Here is a 21,898-nt window from a genome sequence, read left to right on the forward strand (position 1 = left end):
TGGTAATTGTCAAAGACTAGTATTCTCACTTGGTTTATTCCAACATATACAGTGTATGCATGAAATATCAAACCTACATGTATGAAAATTTGGGCTGAATTGGTCATCGAAATTGCAAGAAAATAATGGAAGGAAAAAAATCCTTGTTGCACGTACATAGGATTGTGTTCTTTCAGAAGCGTGTAGTCTCAGACTTTCTTGATTCTGAGCAAGTTGCTTGGATGACTAAATCACAAAAGTTAAAGTGACATTTCGCCAATGCTCCACCCCTGTTTTGCTCCATTAAAAACATTTCCGATTATGAGCTCTGTCTCAGACTTTCTTGATCCTGATCCTTGATGACTCAATCACAAAAGTTAAAGTAACATTCTGACAATGTTCTACACCTGTTCCTCTCTGCTCCAGTAAAGACATTTCTAATCATCATTTCTGTCTCAGACTTTGATCCTGAACCTTTGACCCTGTTTTTCTCCGTTTTCTCAGACTTTCTTGATCCTGAACAATGACTCAATCATAAAGAGTTAAAGGAACACGTTGCCTTGGATCGGTCGAGTTGGTCTTTAAAAAGCGTTCTGTAACCGTTTGTTATAAAATCGATATGGTTAGAAAGATGTTGTAAAAGTAGAATACAATGACCTACACAAATATGCCTTGAAATTGCGTGGTTTTCTTTTTACCTCGTCGACTAACACGGTCGGCCATTTATGGGCGTCAAGTTTTTGACTCCCATAAATGGCCGACCGTGTTAGTTCGCGACGTAAAATGAAAACCGTGCAATTTTGAGTGATACTTGTGTGGATCATTATATTCTACTTTTAAAACATCTTTCCAACCATATGCATTTCATAACAAACGGTTCCAAACGCTTTTTATAGACCAACTCGTCCGATCCAAGGCAACGTGTTCCTTTAAAAGCACATTCTAACAATGTTCTACACCTGGTCCTCTCTGCTACAGTAAACACCCTTTTTATCATCATTTCTGTATCAGACTTTGATCCTGAACCTTTGACCCTGTTTTGCTCCGTTTTCTCAGACTTTCTTCATCCTGAACAATGACTCAATCATAAAGAGTTAAAAGCACATTTTGACAATGTTTTACACCTGTTCCTCTCTGCTCCAGTAAATACCCTTTCTGTCATCCTTTCTGTCTCAGACTTGATCCTGAACCTTTTGCCTTTATGACTCAATCATAAAAAGTTAAAGTGTCATTTCATCAATGTTTTACCCCAGTTTTCTACTCCGTTAATGACATTTCCTAGCACCAGGCTACTTATCATCTTGCCTTACTCTCTACCAACCGCCACGCTCAAGCTTGCGAACTGCTTCTGACAACACACGCCTAACCGAACACCCAACCATCAGAACACTCTCATCTGCTCACAACCGGACTTTCTCCTTTATTGCTCCGCAAATATGGAACAACCTCCCAGTACGCATCAGATATTGTAACTCTTTGCCTTTATTAAAAAAATCTCTCAAAACTCACTTGTATCAGATGTAATTTGTTGTATTTATAGTTCCATTGGTCTTGCTCATTCCAGCGCTTTGATCTTGATGTAAAGGCGCTTTATAAATTTTTAGTTGTATGTATCATCTTTGTTTCTGTCTCGTTCTGCAGATGACTTGGAGCAAGCGGTGAAGAGTCTACAACTTGGCCCCAGTGACATTGACTCTGTGTCATGCTTGGATTGTATGCTGCAAGCTCTAGAACAGGATGGTGAGTATTTACCAAAAAAAACGCCCCATCCATTTTACCCTAACACTGATGTGTATTAATCACTGTATACTCAGTACTTGCCAAAGTTCTCTGAAAAAAATCCTTAGGCAAATCGCTCCGGTGGGATTCGAACCCTTGACCTTTGCATTGCTGGAGCAGATGTCTTAAAACTAGACTACCGAGCTAACCCGATGGCTAGAGGTCGTTTGAATCCTATTAAAAAAAAAAATCAAATTGTATTCTTTAACATTTATTAAATATAGTCTTTTTGGTTTTACCTTTACAGTTGAAGAATCCAGCGCTCGGCTTCTGAGTCTGGGATCGGTGACTGTTCTAGCCGAGCAGCTGAAGAAGACGGACAAGGAAGACTATCTGAGCAGACTCAGTCACATCATCGCGGAAATGGCCAAAAACGGTAAGACTTTCTGTCAAAGTGATTTGTCACGACCAGCGGTTAAGAGCACAGCAATCAAGCTCTTTTCTGATCAGCAGAGTGTAGGTTTGAATCCTGAGCCCTATGTCATAAAGACTGTAAGCCCAAACAAATTTGCTTTATTTGCTTAGCTAATTTACTTAGGAAAAATAGGTTACGGTTCAAAACACCATACAGTTACCATGGCTGTGACTGGTACCCAAGTCATTTCTTGCTTAGCCAAGAAGTTTGCTTAGCAGAAATTTCTGCTTAACAGCTTTATGAAATTGGGCCATGGTCTAGATACTTGTGTCCTTAAGCAAGACACTTATCCCAAAACCGATCCCTGGATGTATGTTGTTTTAAGGGATATTCTTTACCAAAGTTTGGTGTTCAACAGGTCCATTCTGATTTCTTAGCGATACACCCAAGCCAAATGATGATAACAACGTCAGCTCAGTGCTGCGTTCTTTCAGGTCCTTTTTTGCAACTCGACATAATAATTGTATCAAAAAGGCCATAGATCAAAATAAAATAATCAAACTCGACAGACAATTTTGTTCCAAGCAATATTCATGTTTACATTTTACCAAACAAATGGGCAAGATAATTTACCAATAAACTCCAATTTACCAGTGGCTTTTAAAACATAGTAAATCATTTTTCAGAAATTGCATTTCAATTGTAACGAGGACTGTCTGAAACGATGATAAATTATACTAATTTGCCACGATGTTCCTGCAAACATTACACACTACTTTAAAGGAATAGGTCTATACTGTACTTCAAAATGTAGCACCACATACCTTGCAGGAAAAATGCTAAGCGCTTTGATATGCCGCTTGGGATGTGATAAAGCACTTTATTTTCAAGTACGCGCTAATCCTCCAATCAGATTCGCAGAATGGAGTGGTGATAAAAACCTATATTGCACAGCTAATATCACTACCTGCGTCTTGTGTGTTCTATGTCACGCGCCAAGTTTGCTTGAAGATGAATACGTTATCACACGCGTGCTCGTGGAAATACGGAAAATATAGCGCGTCTGCATCCCATATCCAACTCGGCCTTTGGCCTCGTTGGATATGGGACGCAGAAGCGCTATATTTTTTCATATTCCACTCGCGCTTGTGTGATAACTTATAATATAAGAACATAGTATTAGTTACTATTATTTTATAATTTATATGTTAAAGTGATATTTATGGTTGTTTTGGGTGTTTTTTTGTTGTTGTTTTTTTTTGACAGAGAGTATCCGCGATCCGTTTGTAGATGCTGGTGTTATCCCAACGCTGAATGGTCTTCTTTCACACAGGGACACGGATGTAGTGGTGCAGGTCTGCAGGGCCCTGGGCAATATCTGTTGCGATCACGGTAATATTAATGAAAATTAATGAACAAAATTAGAGCGATTTATCTACGGTCGTCCCAAAGTACTTATTATTATTTATTTGGATGTCTTCTGACTGGCACCCCGAACAAAGTTATTGACTAATAGGGAAGCCGCCAACATCAGGGCTGGATAGCTCAGTTGGTTGAGCTCCGGTACATTAATCTGGAGGTTTCAGGTTCAAACCCAGCTTTTGTCAATTTTTCTTTGTTCAACCCCAAGTTCTTGTTTTTACACATCCCCACCAGACAACCCCGATTTAACAAATAGGGATAACGCCAACAATAGGGCTAAATAGCTCAGTTGGTAAGTCACAGGTTCAAATCTCACTCAAGTCAATCTGTATTTCTTCACCTCAATTTTAACATTTCGTTTTAACAGATGCATTTTGTATTTTTCATTCTTTTATCTCAGACAAAGCTAGACAAGCCATCCACGATTCAGAGGGAGTAGAACGATTGCTGGACTTGCTGAAATCAAGAGCAACACCTGACACTATCTTAGCCAATCAGAAGGTCCGAGTGGTTGCCAGTGGTTACCTAATGAATCTCACCTATGCAAATGGTAAGCTTTGATTTTGAAGTCCTTCTTCTTATCGTGTCCACACACTAGATATTTGTCTTTCAGCCAGAACTGAACACAGCTCCTTGCAATATCATTGTACTCTTCAATTCTGCATTCTTGTCCTCAATTCTGCATTCTTGCTCCAGTAGGGGGCATCTCAGGAGGTGATCCATAGTTTGTGGCTCTGTCTTACATATACATGTCTCGTCTTCAGAGTCCAGATATCCCCACAAAGTCCTGTTTACTTTCTAAATATATCAAAATCTCAACTGAGGGATTCTGATGCCTTGCTTGGCATTTGTTTGAAGTCAAGTTGTATTGAATTACTTTTAAAGGTGGAATACGGTATTGGTGAAGGATAAAACATCATTGTTTATTTTTTTAGTAAGAACAAGCTTACTGATTATGATGTTCAGACTAGAACCTGTGAGTTGAAATAATAAGTTAGAGAAAACTTAGTCTGAGGAATTCAAATTGGAGCAGTAACTTGTAATAATAACAATAACAATATTTATTCAGGCAAAAGTTCACAAGTACATGTGCATGTGCAAACAATAAATGAAACAGTGGGATGCCCAGGAGAGCATGAAAGTTACAAAATTATCTGTCGTCTTAAAGCATAAGTCTCCCAAAATCCCAGAAAAAAACAAGGAAGATAAAGGCAAGACAGGGCATAGACATAAAAAACCCCACAAATATCATTTAAAAAATAAACATTTAAAAGGCCATAAAAACGAAAGAAGAACACAATAAGACAAAGCTATAAAAAGAAAGCAAGTCATTGTACAAGACTTTATTTAAATCTAAATTGGAAATGTGTTATTTTACAAACTTCAGGTACGCTACAAACCAAAGTACGAGTAGAAGGAGGTGTTGGTGTGATGGTGACATTGATGAGTAACTTCCCAGATGACATCAATCTCTGTGGGAAGATCATCATGTGCATCGGCAACATCGCTGAGCTCGGTGAGTCTGGCAACTTGTCTAAAAGGCACTGTACATGTCTAGTAATTACTCAAAAAATACATTAGCCTAAAAACTTACTTGGTAAGGACATGGAGGAAGGAAGAGAAGGAGCTTGAACAACCCGCTAAACCGCAGAGTAACAAAAAAAACCTCTGACAATGCCCCTGTCTGACCAGTGGAAAAAGATAGGAGACCTCCAGCTGGACAGCCGATTAACGAGCAGGATTAGATCTCCTTGTACAGAAGGTGTGGTACGGCTCCCTCTGAAGTAACATAGTTTTTGAGAAAGAGGTAATTTCTCACTCAAATATTTAAATCTGAGGACTTCAGGCCTGAAGCCTTTCTCAGTCATTGGAAAGGGTGTTTTCTCTTTCTTTATTTTCTTGCAACTTTGATGACTACATTTTCACGGGTTTGTTACTTTATGCATGTTGGGATACACCAAGTGAGGATACTGGCCTTTGGCAATTACCAAAAGTATACCCTGGCCGCAACTCACGTTGTTATCTTGCGTGTCCTATTTTTTTCACAGAAGAGAACAAGGAGGTCTTTGTGAATAGCGGAATCACCGAACTTCTCATCAAAGCGTTAAAGATTGTCGGAGATGATGAACAGCTTGAGACAATCTTCGAGGTCATAGCAACTTTAGCTGAGAATGGTGAACGTCTACTTCCTGCCTTCTTGACTTAATAATTATAATAATAATTTTACTGTGTGTTTTTTAACCAGAATTTTGTAAAAGCACCTAACATTGTAAAACACAACAGTTAAAAATTAATTAATATGTGTGTATGAGGTTATAATTGTGCATGAGATATAACCAGTAAGCTGGTCTGGAGCTGTTAGTATAAAGTTTGTGAAGCGGTTAGAGGAATTATAGCTCACTGAGCTTACCAGGGGGAGTATAATGGGCGATTGTATAATGGGCGATTGTATAATGGGCAAGTGTATAATGGGCGATTGTTAAAGGATTATTGACTCTGGGCATTAATCCCAGTTTAAGGTTGTGTCTATTGTTTGGTTCCAAAAGGGGAGCCATGGTTGTGGACTGGACAACAATGGCCCAAAAGTACACCCAGTTGCTCACCTGGTTTTAAGATGCTGGGTGGGATACAAAGGGGCGGTTTTTTACTGTGAAAGAAAAGATCTCACACCTTACATTTGTTGTATGGAACGAAATAATTCCCAGCTGCAGAGAGATTTCTTCTTTCATTCTCAGCTTGTCCGCTGGCTCATTTGATTACTTATTTATTCAATTTTCCTTCTCCAGATGCCATGAAGCTGGAGTTCGCAAAGGGCAATCTCGTCGATATTATCCAGGAACAAGTGGCAAAGTTCTCGGACCACGAGATCGCCCAAGGTAGCCAACCGGATGATGAGTTCGATATCGAGAGAGTCGCCAGTGACATCATCATTCTACTGCTTACTGGAGGTAATGGTTTGTTTTGTTTGTTTTGTTTGTTTGTTTGTTTCCGTCCCTCTTAAAGGGGTTTGAGTACTTCTTGTAGGATACGAAACACAACATCCACAAACTTACATTAAACTTACATGGATTGAAGATAATGGTGATAGAAAGCTTACCTCAAAATATTATTTGCTGAGGTGCTGTACTTTTTGAAAAATGAGTAAACAATGACACAAAAAAAGTAAACTGAGACGAAAAAAATTGTGTGACTTGTTTTACTCATTTCTTACATGTACATCACATGTTGTCTTTCCACCTATCACAGATGAGAGTATGAAATACCTTTTCAACAACGGTCAAAGTTCATTGTTTAAAAAGGTCATGTCGGACTGGGTCAGCTCGCCGTGTGACCTCTACCAAATATCCGGTGCTCTGGCCATCGGCAACTTCGCAAGAAACGGTGAGTGTTTGTAAGATTTCTTTGTTTGGAAGCTCCCATCAGCCTCGTACTCGTAGTTATCATATACAATTCTGGAACTGAGCATGTGCAATTGCAAGAATTGTGCACATGAGTTTTAACATGTCATCCCAATGGGCACTTTGGTTGCAAATGCGCAAGCTGTTTGCTTCCACACCACACTGGGCAGAAGGGGGCTGGTTTAATTACCCATTGGAGTTGGTTTAGTTATTGATGAAATATTCCTTGGCTGTTCGCACTAGACTTAAAATGTTCAAGTTAACTATTTGCTCACTATTCGGCTTAACCTTGCTTGCCACCCAGTGTCCACAAAAGTCTCCCATTACCATGCTTGATAAACAACTAAGATTATCAAAATTCAGATTGTAACAAGGTACGCTGTATTGCTTCTTGTCCCTAGACGAGCATTGTATACGTCTTGTAGAGCTGGGAGTCCTAGAGCCCCTTCTCAAACTCTTGAAGAGACCAGAAGGAGAGGACCTGGATATGAGACTTGGTCACGCAGTCCTCAGCGCTCTCAAGAATCTTGCCATTCCTAGTAAGTTAATCAGAATTTAATCATCTTGTCAACGACCTCTTAAGTAAGTGTCGAAATAACACCAGGAGCTAGGCAAATGTAGGAAGGTTCTGCTATTTCCTGGTGTCCAAATAAGCTGACAAGTTTGACTGGAAGGGGGAGGGGTGTTAAAAAAAAACCATCAGAACCTAGCACAGGCTGTCAACAAGACATCAGGGCCCATCTTCATGGTTCTCCTTAACGCAAGTAAAGAATCCGCGCTTACGGAAGCAAGGAATTCCACCCTTACTTCAAGCGTACTTCACAGGTTAGCAGGGAATTTTTGCTAGTTTGCTAGTCTCCCATTAACAAGGGACATTTTCTGATCAAGTTCACATATTGACCTATCACCTTTGACCTCACACATTCATAGAGGTCAACAAGCCACTGCTGTTGAAGACTGGTATCATTGAAGTGATTCTACCCCTACTGAAGCTAGACATGCACCCGGTTGTCTTTAAACTACTCGGCACTTGCAGAATGCTCATAGATGGACAGGGTAAGTGCCTCAGGCTCCTTGCGCATTCTGAATCTGAACTATAAGATTAAGCCCAGATTTTCACAGGGTTATTTATTTCATGAACACTGTCTGCGACTATTTTGTCAGCTCTACCAATCCTGTTTAAAACCTTTAACAACACAAGAAGGAATTTTGTTTTTGTTTGTAGGAGAAACTGCCGTTTCATTGGGTCAAAATGTAGAATTCATTGATAGAGTTGCCGATCTATGTGACTGTGAGATACATGCAGGGGTCTCGGGAGAAGCTAACAGGTCAGTCTGTGTGTTTAAAATTTTAATAAAATATTTATTTCATCTCAGACTGTCCTTTGAAATGTGGCGTGTCGTGCCGTGGCTGAGCTTTGGACTCGAACTCTGGTGTTTCTGATCAGCAGAGTGTGGGTTCAAGTCCTGGTCTTGACGCTTGTTCATGACCCATTGAAAGTATTAGGGTCCACAGTTTGAAAAAGGAATTACTTGGAGATAACAGGTGTGAGTTGGTGAAGATAAAAAGGATGTGTTAAATTGGCCACTTTCCATAATGGAGTTTTCCCGTAATGTCTTGTGTTGTTATTGTTTGTTTTATTGACTTTTCTAATACTCATGTGTTTTCTTGTCTGTTGTATTATTCATTGGTTTTCTTATCTTTTATATAATTTATTTGTGCTCAAGTCTAACAGTCTCTTTTTATTTCATCCCCCAAGACTGTTAGCGGCCCTCATCAAGCACTCCGCTAACACCCAAGTCATGCATTGCATCATCGAACATGGCGGGATGTCTCGACTGGTTGCCATGGCAATGAGCGAGCACACGCTGATGCAAAACGAGGCACTAATAGCCCTCACACTCCTGTCTTCTACACAACTCGGTAAATAACCCACGACACTTATTCTGTTAAATCGAAAAATATTTTACGCTGTGTTCCTATGTAGACTTCCTCAGAGTTCTAAACTGATTATTAAGTTGGCTGGAAGAGTAGGGGTTTACCTTGGTGTTTCTGATTCACAGCAAGCATGCACCTGTGTTGATAGGTTTCCTTGGGCTTCCGAGCTACACTGATTTATCTTCATAACAAACATGCACCCTCCTCTCCAGGTTTCCTTAGACTTCCGACCTGCAGTGATTTAAATTCAAATAAAGCACCCTTGTTTATGGGTTTCCTTGTACTTCTGAGCTACACTGATTTATCTTCATAAAATGCACCCTCCTCTCCAGGTTTCCTTAGACTTCCGACCTACAGTGATTTATATTCATATAAAGCACCCTTGTTTATGGGTTTCCTAGTACTTCCAATCTGCAGTGGTTTAACTTCATAACAAGCACCCTTGTCTGATTTCATTTGATATGATAGTATGGATATTATTGTGATTTTGTTTCCTTTATCATTTCAGACAATGAGGCCGTGCAAGCTTTCATGGATGCCAATCTACTAGCGATGGTGAGCCGGGTCCTAAAATCAAACCAAACCACCCCTGAAATCCAGTGCAATGTTCTATCCCTGGTGGGATTTTTATCACAATCAGGTAAGATCATCGGGTTATACCATGTTAATTAAGGGGAAATTAATAAGTAAGGGTGATGAATATGACTTAAAACAAATTACATTTTTGTGGGAGAGGGAAGCACAACTGAAAGTGGTCCCCGAAAAACTCTTGTACTTTTTTGGAAAAATGTTAAGATTTTGCCATTTTTAAATGTTTTTCTGCAACCGTTGAACTGCAATTTGATGAGTTGCAAATATCACCATAGTGATTTTTTTTGTGACACCACACTTTGTAGGATTGATACACAGTAAAGATCAATATTTGCCCTTTGTTGAATTGACCCGTCAGAATTGAACCATCAAGTTTATACTGATTTAATTTTTCTTCTTCTTATATTTTTCGTCAAGATGTTCTTAAGGCGGCAATGATCCAGGACAACTTAATGTCTGTTATCGACACTCTGGCAACCAGTAACTGCGAGTTGCTCAAAAGGAAAGCTGTGAATGTCCGCGAACATTTTACATGAGCGAGATGAACTCTTTCCAGAAAAAAACTTTGAAAGACTTGAAGGCTGTCGATAGCCATGGAATTATTCCAGTGTGGAACAGGATTTTGGAAGTGAGAGCGGCTCCAGATACTTAGGAAGGGGCGGGGCTGTGGGGATTTTTTTTTAGGAGAGTGTCTTCTGCATGTTTTGCTACTGTATGAAACCTTAACAGATGGAAGCTACTTACGGGGTATCTTCAGTTGGAGATGGAAGCAACGCCCAAGTTTGAGTTGCAGGGTTGAGTTGCAAGTTCAACAGAACTTTTTTAACTGTAATTGCATGTGGGTCGACTCGACCACGTCGCCATTGAAAAAAGGAATCTCACTTGTCTTCAGAATATTTGATGCACTCCACGAGCTGATAAAATCGTCTCAATTTGAATAATGACATAATGATGATAAATCCATATTATATTCCTCTTTTACAAATTGCATGTGCAATAGACTGAAGCGCTTTGCTGTGAATAGCAGGGCGGAAGTTCACGATGCCGGTCAGATAGTGCATGTTGTAATTCACGTTATCGGCAGGCGCACATTGAAGAATCGAAGATTTATTGTTGGAGATGCGGGAAGTTTGGGAAACTTTATTTCAATATCGGACTGAAAGCTAACAATTTGGAATGAGTATTAAGTGAATGGAATATGATATTACTTACTCATGTTGGAGTCTCTTATGTTTTGGGATTAACTTTACCCTAGTCAGCGGCTGTATTTCATATGTTGGACCCAGCAGGCATAATGTTCGTCCTAGTCTGTTTTCCAAGATCTGAAAAATTGTGATTAAATAGTAGTCTGAAATGTCATATTAAAGCCTACACCATGTGTACATGTAGTTCAGCTCATGTACTCTATACAAATATTCCTATATTTTTCCCAAGGACCAATTATCATTCCTAGTCCAGACAAACCAGAGAACTTGTTCAAGGGTAAATATGTAATTGACCAAGACTTTCCAGTGATGTTGGCGTTAAACGACAATTAATTTGGTTAATTCTTAGGCCATTGTAGGCCATAGTGCCCTCATAAATAGCTGAGTTCTCTGGGCCCCCTTGAAGTTAACTGCTGATAAAAAAAAAATACATTTAAAAAATCAGAAACTTAATCATTCTTGCCAATGTAATCTCTATTTAAGATTTGTGAGTGTACTTAATATAAAAAAGAGTTTCATATTACAGGCTACTCCTAACCCAATTTAATAGAGATGCTTAAAGCCAGTGGACACTATTGGTAATTTTCAAAGACTAGCCTTCACAGTTGGTGTATCTCAACATATGCATAAAATAACAAACCTGTGAAAATTTGAGCTCAATCGGTCATCAAAGTTGCGAGAAAATAATGAAGGAAGAACACACCCTTGTCACACGAAGTTGTGTGGCGTTTAGATGGTTGATTTTGAGACCTCAAGTTCTAAACTTGAGGTCTCGAAATCAAATTCGTGGAAAATTACTTCTTTCTCGAAAACTATGGCACTTCAGAGGGAGGCGTTTCTCATAATGTTTTATACCATCAACCTGTCCCCATTGCCCGTCACCAAGAAAGGGTTTATGCTAACAAATATTTTGAGTAATTACCAATAGTGTCCACTGCCTTTAACAGAAAATAGATACGTAATTATTTTGTCGCTTAAGCAGCTCAATAAAATTGGCAGCCCCGAGATTTTAAATATTTCACAAGAATTCACAGTGTTTGAGATAGTTTTAACAAGGTTTAGGCCTTAAAAAAAAAGGTGTTTTTCTGTATTATGGTGGTTATGGCCAGGCAGTCAAGTTCATCGGACCTAAGCTCTGGTGTTGTCAGATAGAACGGTAATTTACAGACACCCAGTTCTAAGGCATGGTGGTTATGGCCAGGCAGTCAAGTTTACGGGACCCAAGCTCTGGTGTTGTCAGCAGCGGAGTGTGGGTTCGATTCCTGGTCATGACACTTGCGCCTTTCAGCAAGGCACTCGGAAGGTAGTTTATTCTGCTCTACCAGTCAAGCTGTCAGTGGATGATACCCAAGCCTACATCCTTCTGGACTGTGAAGGGGGTAACCTTGTTTCAGCCCTAGGAGTAGCTGGCAACGTGCCCCTAGTGGCAGTAGATTAGGGTCCGCAGCCCAAATCAGTTAAGTGTAGCCCTCGACTTGAAGTGGCCGTCCGGCCTTCGTGATGTAAGGTGATCTCTCGTTCAAATTTTTTGTTTAAAGGCAGTGGACACTTTTGGTAATTACTCAAAATAATTATTAGCACATAACCTTAAATGGCAACTAGTAATGGGGAGAGGTTGATGGTATAAAACATTGTGAGAAACGGATCCATCTGAAGTGACATAGTTTCCGATTGAGCTCAAATTTTCACAGTATTGTTATTTTGTGCATATGTTGAGATACACCAACTATGAAGGCTAGTCTTTGACAATAACCAATAGTGTCCACTGTCCTTAATCATGGATCAGCCACCCTAAATATCTGCTTGAAATAATTCAAATTTAATTAAAGCCAAAAAGTATTTGTGTATGATATTTAGATGGCCAGGTTAAAATGATACCTTGTTTTGTGCAAATTACTTGTCCTAAATGTGATTAGGCAGTTGACATTGCCTAGCTTTATGTAACTGTAAAACATCAAATGAGTAAAGTGAACGAAATGTGACATTTTTACGTTTAGTTACGTTTGTGATTGGAGAAAAATGGTGTTAAATTTTATTTTTATTGGAAGTTGAAACTGTCTCAACTTTTAGACATTACACGAGGAGACACCTGATTACATGATTTACATATTTATCCAGTTTCCTCAAAAGTTATATTTTGTTTACTTTTTGGTATTTTTTTAAGATAGCTAATTCCGCAGTTGAGATTTTATATTTTAAAATTTGATGTGTTTAAATTTAAAATGGATGGTACAAAACTTGCACTTATTTGAACATTTTGGAGTTTCCCCATGTACATTACTTTAGTTGAGGAAACAAAATCTAATACTTTCATGAGAAATGTTCAAATATGCGTAAAACTTTTCACAATCTATAGTTTGAACACAAACATCATGTACACAAACAGTAATGACTCAAACTATGTGTGCATTTGGTCAAAGGACAGGCTTGAGTTTTTGTGAAGTGTTATGCCTGACAAGTTTGTCGTTTGAAGTTTTTCGTAGACTATCGTATTTGTTTTGAAATACATATGTGTGAAATTTCTTCATATCCGCACGTGATATCTCCTGTGATAGTGAACTCCTACATTAGCTGTCTATGCCGAGAGTGAGCCCTCTTGTGATGATGGATCCGGGAAGTTATTAATAGCAGGATAGTCTTGAATCAAGACTACATTTTATATCAGCACCAAATGGGAATTTTCCAAATTTGTTTTTCTTCAGTCGTAAGGCATGGATGAAATTAAGACAAAATTTTTCTTTGAGAAATGTTTACATTCCAGAGTTTTTTTTAATAATTGAGGCCACACCTCTTAACAAACTGGAAATCAGGCATGGCAAATGTATCAACCTCTTACTTTATTTTGTAAAACATTGCATGGTATTACTCAAAATAATGTTCACAATCATTTTTGCTTAAGAAGTTGTTCAAGTATAGAAATTCCCTATTACTATTTGAACATATATACCTGCAAAGCTTGCACAATTTCTAACCCAAAAATGTACGAAAAGGTAACATAAATAATATATATTCTGAAAATGTGTACAATATCTTTCAGCATTTAAATAAATTGTGTAGTTCTACAAGCGCATTGCCTATGAAATGTCTGACTCGAATAAAACTGTCACTTTTGTTTGTTTGTCTTTTGTTTCCTCCAGGTATAGATTGCAAGTGCTGTGTATATTCAGTCAGAAAGTGCAGCGCAATTCCAGCATGTTCAAGGTAGACTCGCAAAACTGCTAAAAGGTAAACTGTAGAGGCAACCTAATCTTGATTGACAGCACTAATTGTTTACTCTGAGGGACTTGGCAAGTCTATCAATTTTGATCTAGATGTTTGTTTGATACAGATATCTCTGCTCCAGTAATTTGTGATATCTGCGACTATGTTAACAAATGCTGCCAATCAAGACTAGTCGTGACCTCACTTGACCTCATCACGAACATGAAGTTTTTATTGATAAGGTCAAGTAAGGTCATGTCTACCAGTTACCTGTAAAGTCTACTCGTCATAAATAATGCTCTCTGAGTCTTAAACAATTATACATTTTTTTTGAAGTCATGCACATAATTTCTATTGAAAAGACTTTACAAATCTTATTAAAAGTTACAACTTTTTTTAGGGAACATTCGAATAGTAACATTTGTGAAGCGCCTTCTCCTAATGCTTCAGGGTAAATAAATGTATGCCAGCGACATTAAAACTTTTGAATACAAGTGAGTACACTTTTTTGTTCATGAACAACTGTTTGCAAACCACTGTAACGGTTATCTTTTTGTTATTTATATATCAATAACAATTGCTGTGTCATCAACTAAAAAGGTGATTGAGTTTGTCAAATACAAACTCATGTGTTGTCTTTGTAACAAAAAGTGTACCCATGATTGTAGCTGTGCAAACAAACAATAAAAGACAAAACCAATGATGAACCATTTGTCTACAAAACCTAAACATCTTGCTACATCTACATTTCGAACTTTATAAATTTTATAAAACAGCCTTTTAATCTTACAGAAACAGTCCGGAAGAACTAGTATAGAGATATGAAGAAAACTAAAGGCACTGAAAAGAGTTGGAGTTTGTTAGTATATACATAGTATCGAGATAAACTTACATGCACGTACAAAAAAAACGGGTAAGTTAAAGTACTTTAACACAATGAAAGGCAAAAGATGTTAGAACTAAACGTTGTCTTGTTCTAATTAGTACTAGTAAAAGAAGAGGGTAGACGACATTTGTGTTTGGCATAATTGCCACTTTTTAAACACGGTCTCAGCTATAAAGATATATAGTACAAGAAGTCACTGAACTTAAAACTAACAATTGTAGGCTATATTACAAAAATTATTGAAAATATTTCAGCCAAAACAGTGGAAAAACATCAAACCATTTTCTTTGTACACGGCAAAGCAACTTAAATCTACAAACATTTTTGATATATATCTATATATCTATATATCTAATTAATAACTTTAAAAAAAAACATGAAGTAAATCATAAAAAAGGGGGTTCCCAATTTCGAACACCATTGGGGTAAGCCCATCTGACAGCCAAAAACTTTAACAGCATATGGCAACAGAGTCAAGCATTCGCCTGTAGACGTTCAGAGCATACTGATCAAACCATCTTTTCTGAACCACCACAACTTAAAGAGTTTTATGTACAGGGTGATCCCACGAAACCTCACTAGATTTTATTTCCAACATGCTAGGTTTCAATTCCTGCAAAGTGATGAATTTGTTGAAACTTGGAATGGAATGAATTTATGGACTAGTGCGGTATTTGAACCAATGACCTTTAGTCATCGCAAATTCTATTCCAGCAAATATATTCTACTGGGCTAGTGACATAACGATGGGCAATAACAGACTCCTAACGATGACTTGAGCAAGCTAGTTGAAACGTTAAACCAATTTGAGAACTCACTCTGCTGTAGTGCAGTTAATAACGATCCTAAAGCTAAAGTGGTAGTCCCAGGCAATTTTCTTTACCTTCTGCCCAGGAAGTAGTTAAAAAGCAGGACAGTTTTTCTCAGAAATGAGAAGTCTTCCGAACAATCCAATAAATCTACTCCGCGGTAGTAGAATATATAAAAGAAAAAACTACCTGGCAAGTAGATACACACATGGTGTTACCGCAAACCAAATATAAAACATTCACATGGTTTTACCGCAAACCAAATATAAAACATTCTCTTAATAACTACAAACGCATCAAATTTTCTGCAGCTCGTTCAGTTCATTACAAGCCATCGTTCTCCGACCGGCAAAAAAATTCCTTAGATTCTTCATTTTTGCCGAAGGTGAGAGATAGACGGCGTGAACTTTTTTCATGGACAACACTTTTGGGCGCCATACCATCGTCACGCCGTTTGCGATCAATTGAAGCTGCATGAACACCAGCGACACACCCCAGATGATCGAGAGGAGGTTCAACAAGCACATTGACCACACCCAAGGTTGCTTGTGAACAACGGCAACACCCATTTCCCAGAGGGTGTGGCCCGGGTAGATGATGAAGAGGTACTGAATGGAGTAAAGAATGAAGATGACTTGAGAGAGCATGACGACGAGGATGAACGTGACAAAGTGACGATGGTTGTCCTTGGCGATACAGCTGAGGAGAAACAGACAGTGGTGGTCGATTCCCAGCATGCACTGCTCGCACATCTTACAATGTCTGGCACGGTCGGGAACGGTAATCTTTAAAGTAGAGAAAGAAAAGAAATTAACCAAAAACTTAATGGTAGACATTAAAGTGAATAGTTCAACAAAACCCAGCCGCTAACAGGCTATAAAAAGTCAACTTTATGTCATAGACCTTATGCATTGACGCCATCCAGCCGCCATCTTTGAGGTCAAACGGTGACGAAACAATCGAAACGCACATAGATTGGCCAAAGAACAACCTCCTTTTGACCTCAAGGCAAGGGCGCCGTACTGAAATGACGTCATGTGCATAAGGTCTATTGATGATTGCTCCACTAACCTCACAGCAAATGCAAAACTCATCAGCTTTTGTTTTCCCAGTGGCCACATCTCTGATGCAGGGGTCAGCGTCCTCCAAGATGGCCTTTGACCTTGGAATCCTACCGGGGTCACGGAACAGAAGTACGTAGTATAAGTAGAACATGACGCAGAACAGCGGAAGGTCAACGAGAAAATGAATGTAGGTGTTGACTGGGAAAATCAGTGATGACTGAAAGTTAAGGAAGTTCAGTGATACGAAAGTGGCAAATGGCAACATATAGGTCAGAGGTGAAGCAACATGCGTTATTATTCCCATTTTATACAAAACTACTACCTAGCCCCGAAGCACTGTTTCTCCGAGTCGAGTTTTCAAGTTACGACACAATAAATGAGTAGTTTAACGACAAAGGTAGGTTTATAATTAGTTTATTAATTAGATTAGGAGATAATTAGTTTATAAATGCACTAGAGTAGAGAAAATAATAGAAAATGCAAATGATGTGACAAAAAACTGTTTGTCTGCTCAATAAAATACATTGACTTTATAACTATTCTGACAGGTCGATCAAATAAACAAGTTTGACAAAAAAACATACTTGCTCATAAAAGTACCTTTTACTTGTGCTTCAGTAAAGCCAAATTGATGGCTTCATTTGACACAATAAGTTAATGTCAACGGGTCTTGTTAAAATTAAAAGTTTTTTTCAAAAGGATATCAGGGTGAAGCTTGACGAACAAACACAGCGCCGTGTGGAACATCCCTGCAGCAAATGCACCACAAAAGATAGGGTTGGACCATCTGCGGAAAGACAAACAAATGAACGCCATCGTAAAAACAGATTTCAGCACATAGGTATACTTTGGTCTTCTCCTTTTGTTTGATCTCTGGATCAAGGGGAACATTAACAAATTTAAATTGGTAGTTTAGTGACTTTAAGCCACTTGATGGTTTCCTCGTCAAGGTCTCTGAGTCCCTGATTGCCTTTTGGTGGTCTGAAGTATAAATATGAATGTTATTCTTACTGAATGTGTTAAATAAATGTATGAATAAATGAATTCCGGGCAATTACTGACATAACTTTGAGCATATTTTGGTAGTTTAATACCCTGAAAGAAATGGTTTAAATTTCTATCTGGCAGAAAGTCAAGATGTTGACATACCTTGAGAGGTGATGGAGTCGATGGCTTTGACCTCCAACATAAGAGGCGAGGAAAACGATTGCGACGGTAGCAACAACCGAACTATAAGATCCGATGACACCACAAACGAGCATGATGAGGCCGAAGAAATGGGCCGGCAACGTTAGCATGAAGTACCAGGTGAACATGGGGCCTTTGGGGGGAAGGTTTGGCGTCTTGGAATCGGCCCAATAATTCATCTCTTTGAACAATTGCTGATGCCTGTAAAGAATTGAAATCAGAATATTATCACAAAGTCGGATGTTTCAACCTTAAAAAATGGGACAATTCTTATGGAAACCGAACAATTGGCAGGTTTAAGTTTTAAATTGGGAAGGTAATGATCAATTCTACTCTACCAGCCAAGCTCCTTCTGGATGATACCTATGGTTACTGACTGAAGGGGTAACTCTGTTTCAGCGTAGATATTAACGTGCCCCTGATGACAGTTCGCTTTGGCCTACAGCCAAAATCAGTTTAAGTGTAACCCTCGCCTTAAAGTGGTTGTGTGGCCTTAGACATTTGGCAATATCTCATCCAAAAATTTACAAACTTTTCAAAAGGTATACTAGGTTCATTTTGGTGGAAGCTGCTTTTCATCGCTAAGGGTCTCTAAAGGGTTATATTTTATTTGAACTTTACCCGTGGGTTTCGCCTTGCAGCAGTACATGGAGTGGTGTCTGGCTGTGGTTATTGTTCACTTTCAGCATTCCGCAGTTCCCATGCTGAAGAAGGATCCAACAGGCTTCACTGAGAGCGTTCTGACAAGCTATGTGAAGTGCCGTGTTACCGTTATTATCCGTCCAAGTTAATTCCGATCTCTGGAAGAGAAAAGAAGTGCAACTCGCGCCAGTAAAAACTCATTCTTTCAGAAACCAGAATCGTCATCAATCCAAAATAATTAAATAAGAAGTGACTTACGTTGTTTCTCAAGAGATATTTTATTGCATCTTGGAATCCTTGAAGACATGCTATATGCAGAGGCGTTTGACCACTGAGGAAAGAGACAAAATAAAGGTAAATGGAGGAAGTATACCTATGATAATTGCCCCAAAAGTTAATGGCCATAATAACTTACTTGGAAAAGAGCACTGGGGAGCTGACTAATAAAATAAAGTTAGAAACAATCCCTTTTGAAGTATTAAAGGAGTTTGAAAAAAAAGGTAACTTGGTAAATGGAGGAAGAATACCTTTGGTAATTGCCCCAAAAGTTAATGGCCATAATAACTTACTTGGAAAAGAGCACTGGGGAGCTGACTTATAAAATAAAGTTAGAAACAATCCCTTTTGAAGTATTAAAGGAGTTTGAAAAAAAAGGTAACTTGGTAAATGGAGGAAGAATACCTTTGGTAATTGCCCCAAAAGTTAATGGCCATAATAACTTACTTGGAAAAGAGCACTGGGGAGCTGACTAATAAAATAAAGTTTGAAACAATCCCTTTTGAAGTAAAGGAGTTTTTAAAATAAAAGGTAACTTGTCACTGAAAATTTGTAGTGTGTTCTCTCTTGCGGGATTGAGGAAAAGTTGTTTAAACTTACATAGAGTCTCTGTCATGAAAAGCCATCCCGTGTACTTCGGACAAGTAGTGCATGCTTAACCTGCAGTTGAAAGGAGATAAACATAAAGGGTCAACAAATAAATGAACAAATTAAGCATTTATAAAAGGGTTTTATGTTCAGATGATTTTTAAAATTGTCTTCCTCATAATTGTGGCCATTTTAAAGTTGAAGGCATTATGATTTTTTTCCTGTAGGGGATTGGAATAATCTGAGACATTGTGAATTTTGTTTTCCTGAAGACTTACACACTATTCCCACCTGCGACCTCCGCATTAACGTACAGGCGCTATACCAACTGAGCTATCAAGGCCTTATGTTGGCAAGACTGTAGTAGGAATAATAGAAGATCTATAATTGGGACATTCCAAACTACAGTTGGGACAGCCCCAACTAAAGTTGGGATAGTCCAAACTATTGTTTGGACTCGCCCAACTATAGTTGGGACATTTCCAACTATAGTTGGGACAGTGCCAACTGTAGTTGGGAGAGTGCCAACTGTAGTTGGGAGAGTGCCAACTGTAGTTGGGAGAGTCCAAACTATAGTTGGGTGTTTGGACTATGATTGGGACTTACACACTACCCCCAGCCGCAGCATGATGAAGACAATTCCTCCCGGCGTTATCTCTCTGCCAGACATCCCCTTCCTCCTCACCGCCCTCTAGCATCATATGAATATTCATAAGGGATCCTCGTTTGCATGCATAATGAAGTGGCGTTTCTCCATAGTCATTTGCTTCATTGACAGACGCTGAGTGATCTAGAAGGAGTCGAGTGATCTTGGGATCTCCACGTAAGGCAGCTTTGTGCATTGGGGTCAGTCCATGCCATCCTTTAAATGTAACAAATATAATGTTGGTTCAAAACCTGAGAAACTTTGTGTAGTAAACACTGGGAATCAAAATATTTAGAAAACGATAGCTTAGAAAAGTACTGAGTAAACAGTGATTCATCACACACCATGTACACTTTGGATGAGTAAAAAGCAAATAATGGATTAACTGTTGTCTACATGTACAAAGTGAGTAGTTTACTACGTGTATATCAAAGTTTACTGATTTGCAGGTTTGGCAGATCCATATGACCAGGCCAACAACCAATCAGCATAGGCTAAGTAGTGGTAAAACGATTTGATTGGTCCTTCCCCATAGTTCAACAAGTTGCTGAGAGTGTCAGCCAGTGAGAGCACAATACTCCAGGCAGTGCATTTTTTGTTTCTTGCATTTGTTCCTTTTTTTGTCAATAATGAATGTTTAAAGGAACACGTTGCCTTGGATCGGTCGAGTTGGTCTTTGAAAAGCGTTTGTAACCGTTTTTTATAAAATGCATATCGGTAGAAAGATGTTGTAAAAGTAGAATACAATGATCCACACAAACATACCTCGAAATTGCTTGGTTTTCCTTTTACCTCGTCGACTAATACGTCGGCCATTTATGGGGGTCAAAATTTTGACTCCCATAAATGGCCGACCATGTTAGTTCGCACAGTAGAAGGAAAACCACGCAATTTGGAGGCAAACTTGTGTGGATCATTGTATTCTACTTTTAAAACATCTTTCCAACCATATGCATTTTATAAAAAACGGTTACAAACGCTTTTGTTTTGACCAACTCGTCCGATCCAAGGCAACGTGTTCCTTTAAGTTTAGCTTCATTTCACTTTGTGATTTGATTAAGTCAACCTGTAAGTGTTATGTGCCAGCTTGTTCCATTGTTTGTTGGGAAGATCATCAAAACAAATATTTGTAATAAAAAAAAAAGTAAGTTATTTATAATATAACATTATTATGAAACATCATTCAACTTCCTTATCCTCAACAATAAATACAATATCTCATTTTTGTATCTTTTTTTACAAATATTAAATACAATATATAAAATATAATAAAATGAAACCATAAATTTAAATGGTGTTTGTTAATGTATTTATTGTATGATCATTGGTAATTAACCATTGTCAACATTACATCAGTGAATTGTTTAAATGTCATTGTGAAAACTTCCTTGTAGGCCTACCTTGTTTATGTACAGCATCCGGGTCGTCTTCAATCAGTTCTGCAATTTGATCATACGGATGATAATTATGGATCAAATCTAAAAGACTTATCTTGACTTTGCCGGTAGTAGGGCCCACAAAATGAGCATACGTTGAATGATCTGGAATTGGCGGTAAATCCATGGCGGATAAAAGCCTGAAAAGCCACTTACAAGTGAGAAAGTTATTGATTAAGTGTTGACTGTTGTTAAGATGAGACTACATGGGCGCCGCCATGTTTGATTCCGAGTGTTCCTTTTTGATTGGTTCTGCTGATTGGTTCTGTCTTCCGAACAAGACTGTTCTGATTGCTTCTTGGAACGCTTGTGCTGGGAAACTGTGTTTGAATTTTAATATAGGAGATACAGCGGGTAATTTTTCATAATAAGAACATCTAGAAGAGCAAAAAATCCTGCTAGGGAAATCATTTACGCGGTCATTTACGCGGTAACGCGGTAATGTGAAATTAATCAGAGTTTTATTATTATAAAAATGACCTGCGTTTGAGAATG

At 38.5% G+C, this 21,898-nt stretch overlaps 2 protein-coding genes across 5 annotated transcripts in view; one reads left to right on the top strand and one right to left on the bottom strand.

Moving 5' to 3' along the window:
- LOC139953180 (rap1 GTPase-GDP dissociation stimulator 1-B-like) overlaps positions 1-13,095 on the top strand; it is a 31,816-nt gene extending 18,721 nt beyond the window's left edge. For all 3 annotated transcript variants that reach the window (XM_071952619.1, XM_071952621.1, XM_071952622.1), the window contains 14 exons: positions 1,621-1,719; positions 2,006-2,134; positions 3,380-3,505; positions 3,936-4,085; positions 4,923-5,051; positions 5,584-5,709; positions 6,322-6,483; positions 6,782-6,916; positions 7,335-7,472; positions 7,864-7,989; positions 8,159-8,261; positions 8,693-8,856; positions 9,380-9,511; positions 9,880-13,095. In XM_071952619.1, the coding sequence (XP_071808720.1) occupies positions 1,621-1,719; positions 2,006-2,134; positions 3,380-3,505; positions 3,936-4,085; positions 4,923-5,051; positions 5,584-5,709; positions 6,322-6,483; positions 6,782-6,916; positions 7,335-7,472; positions 7,864-7,989; positions 8,159-8,261; positions 8,693-8,856; positions 9,380-9,511; positions 9,880-9,998 (1,838 nt within the window). In that variant the 3' untranslated portion in view covers positions 9,999-13,095. The remainder of the gene's footprint in view (positions 1-1,620; positions 1,720-2,005; positions 2,135-3,379; positions 3,506-3,935; positions 4,086-4,922; positions 5,052-5,583; positions 5,710-6,321; positions 6,484-6,781; positions 6,917-7,334; positions 7,473-7,863; positions 7,990-8,158; positions 8,262-8,692; positions 8,857-9,379; positions 9,512-9,879) is intronic.
- Positions 13,096-13,489: 394 nt separating this feature from the next.
- LOC139953181 (uncharacterized) lies at positions 13,490-21,894 on the bottom strand. Of its 2 annotated transcripts, XM_071952624.1 has the most exons (10): positions 21,560-21,894; positions 21,368-21,406; positions 19,928-20,183; positions 19,334-19,393; positions 18,716-18,788; positions 18,437-18,615; positions 17,777-18,016; positions 17,332-17,414; positions 16,635-16,837; positions 13,490-16,348 (listed from the first exon to the last, which is right to left on the bottom strand). In XM_071952624.1, exons 3-10 carry the CDS (start codon positions 20,161-20,163, stop codon positions 15,860-15,862), a joined length of 1,563 nt encoding a protein of 520 aa, XP_071808725.1. In that variant the 5' UTR covers positions 20,164-20,183; positions 21,368-21,406; positions 21,560-21,894; the 3' UTR covers positions 13,490-15,859. The 2 variants fall into 2 exon arrangements, with proteins under 2 accessions (XP_071808725.1, XP_071808724.1); XM_071952623.1 differs by having other exon boundaries at positions 21,368-21,894.
- Positions 21,895-21,898: the final 4 nt, after the last annotated feature.

Source organism: Asterias amurensis, chromosome 21 (genome assembly GCF_032118995.1).
Source record: "Asterias amurensis chromosome 21, ASM3211899v1".
In the NCBI taxonomy this organism is placed as follows: domain Eukaryota; kingdom Metazoa; phylum Echinodermata; class Asteroidea; order Forcipulatida; family Asteriidae; genus Asterias; species Asterias amurensis.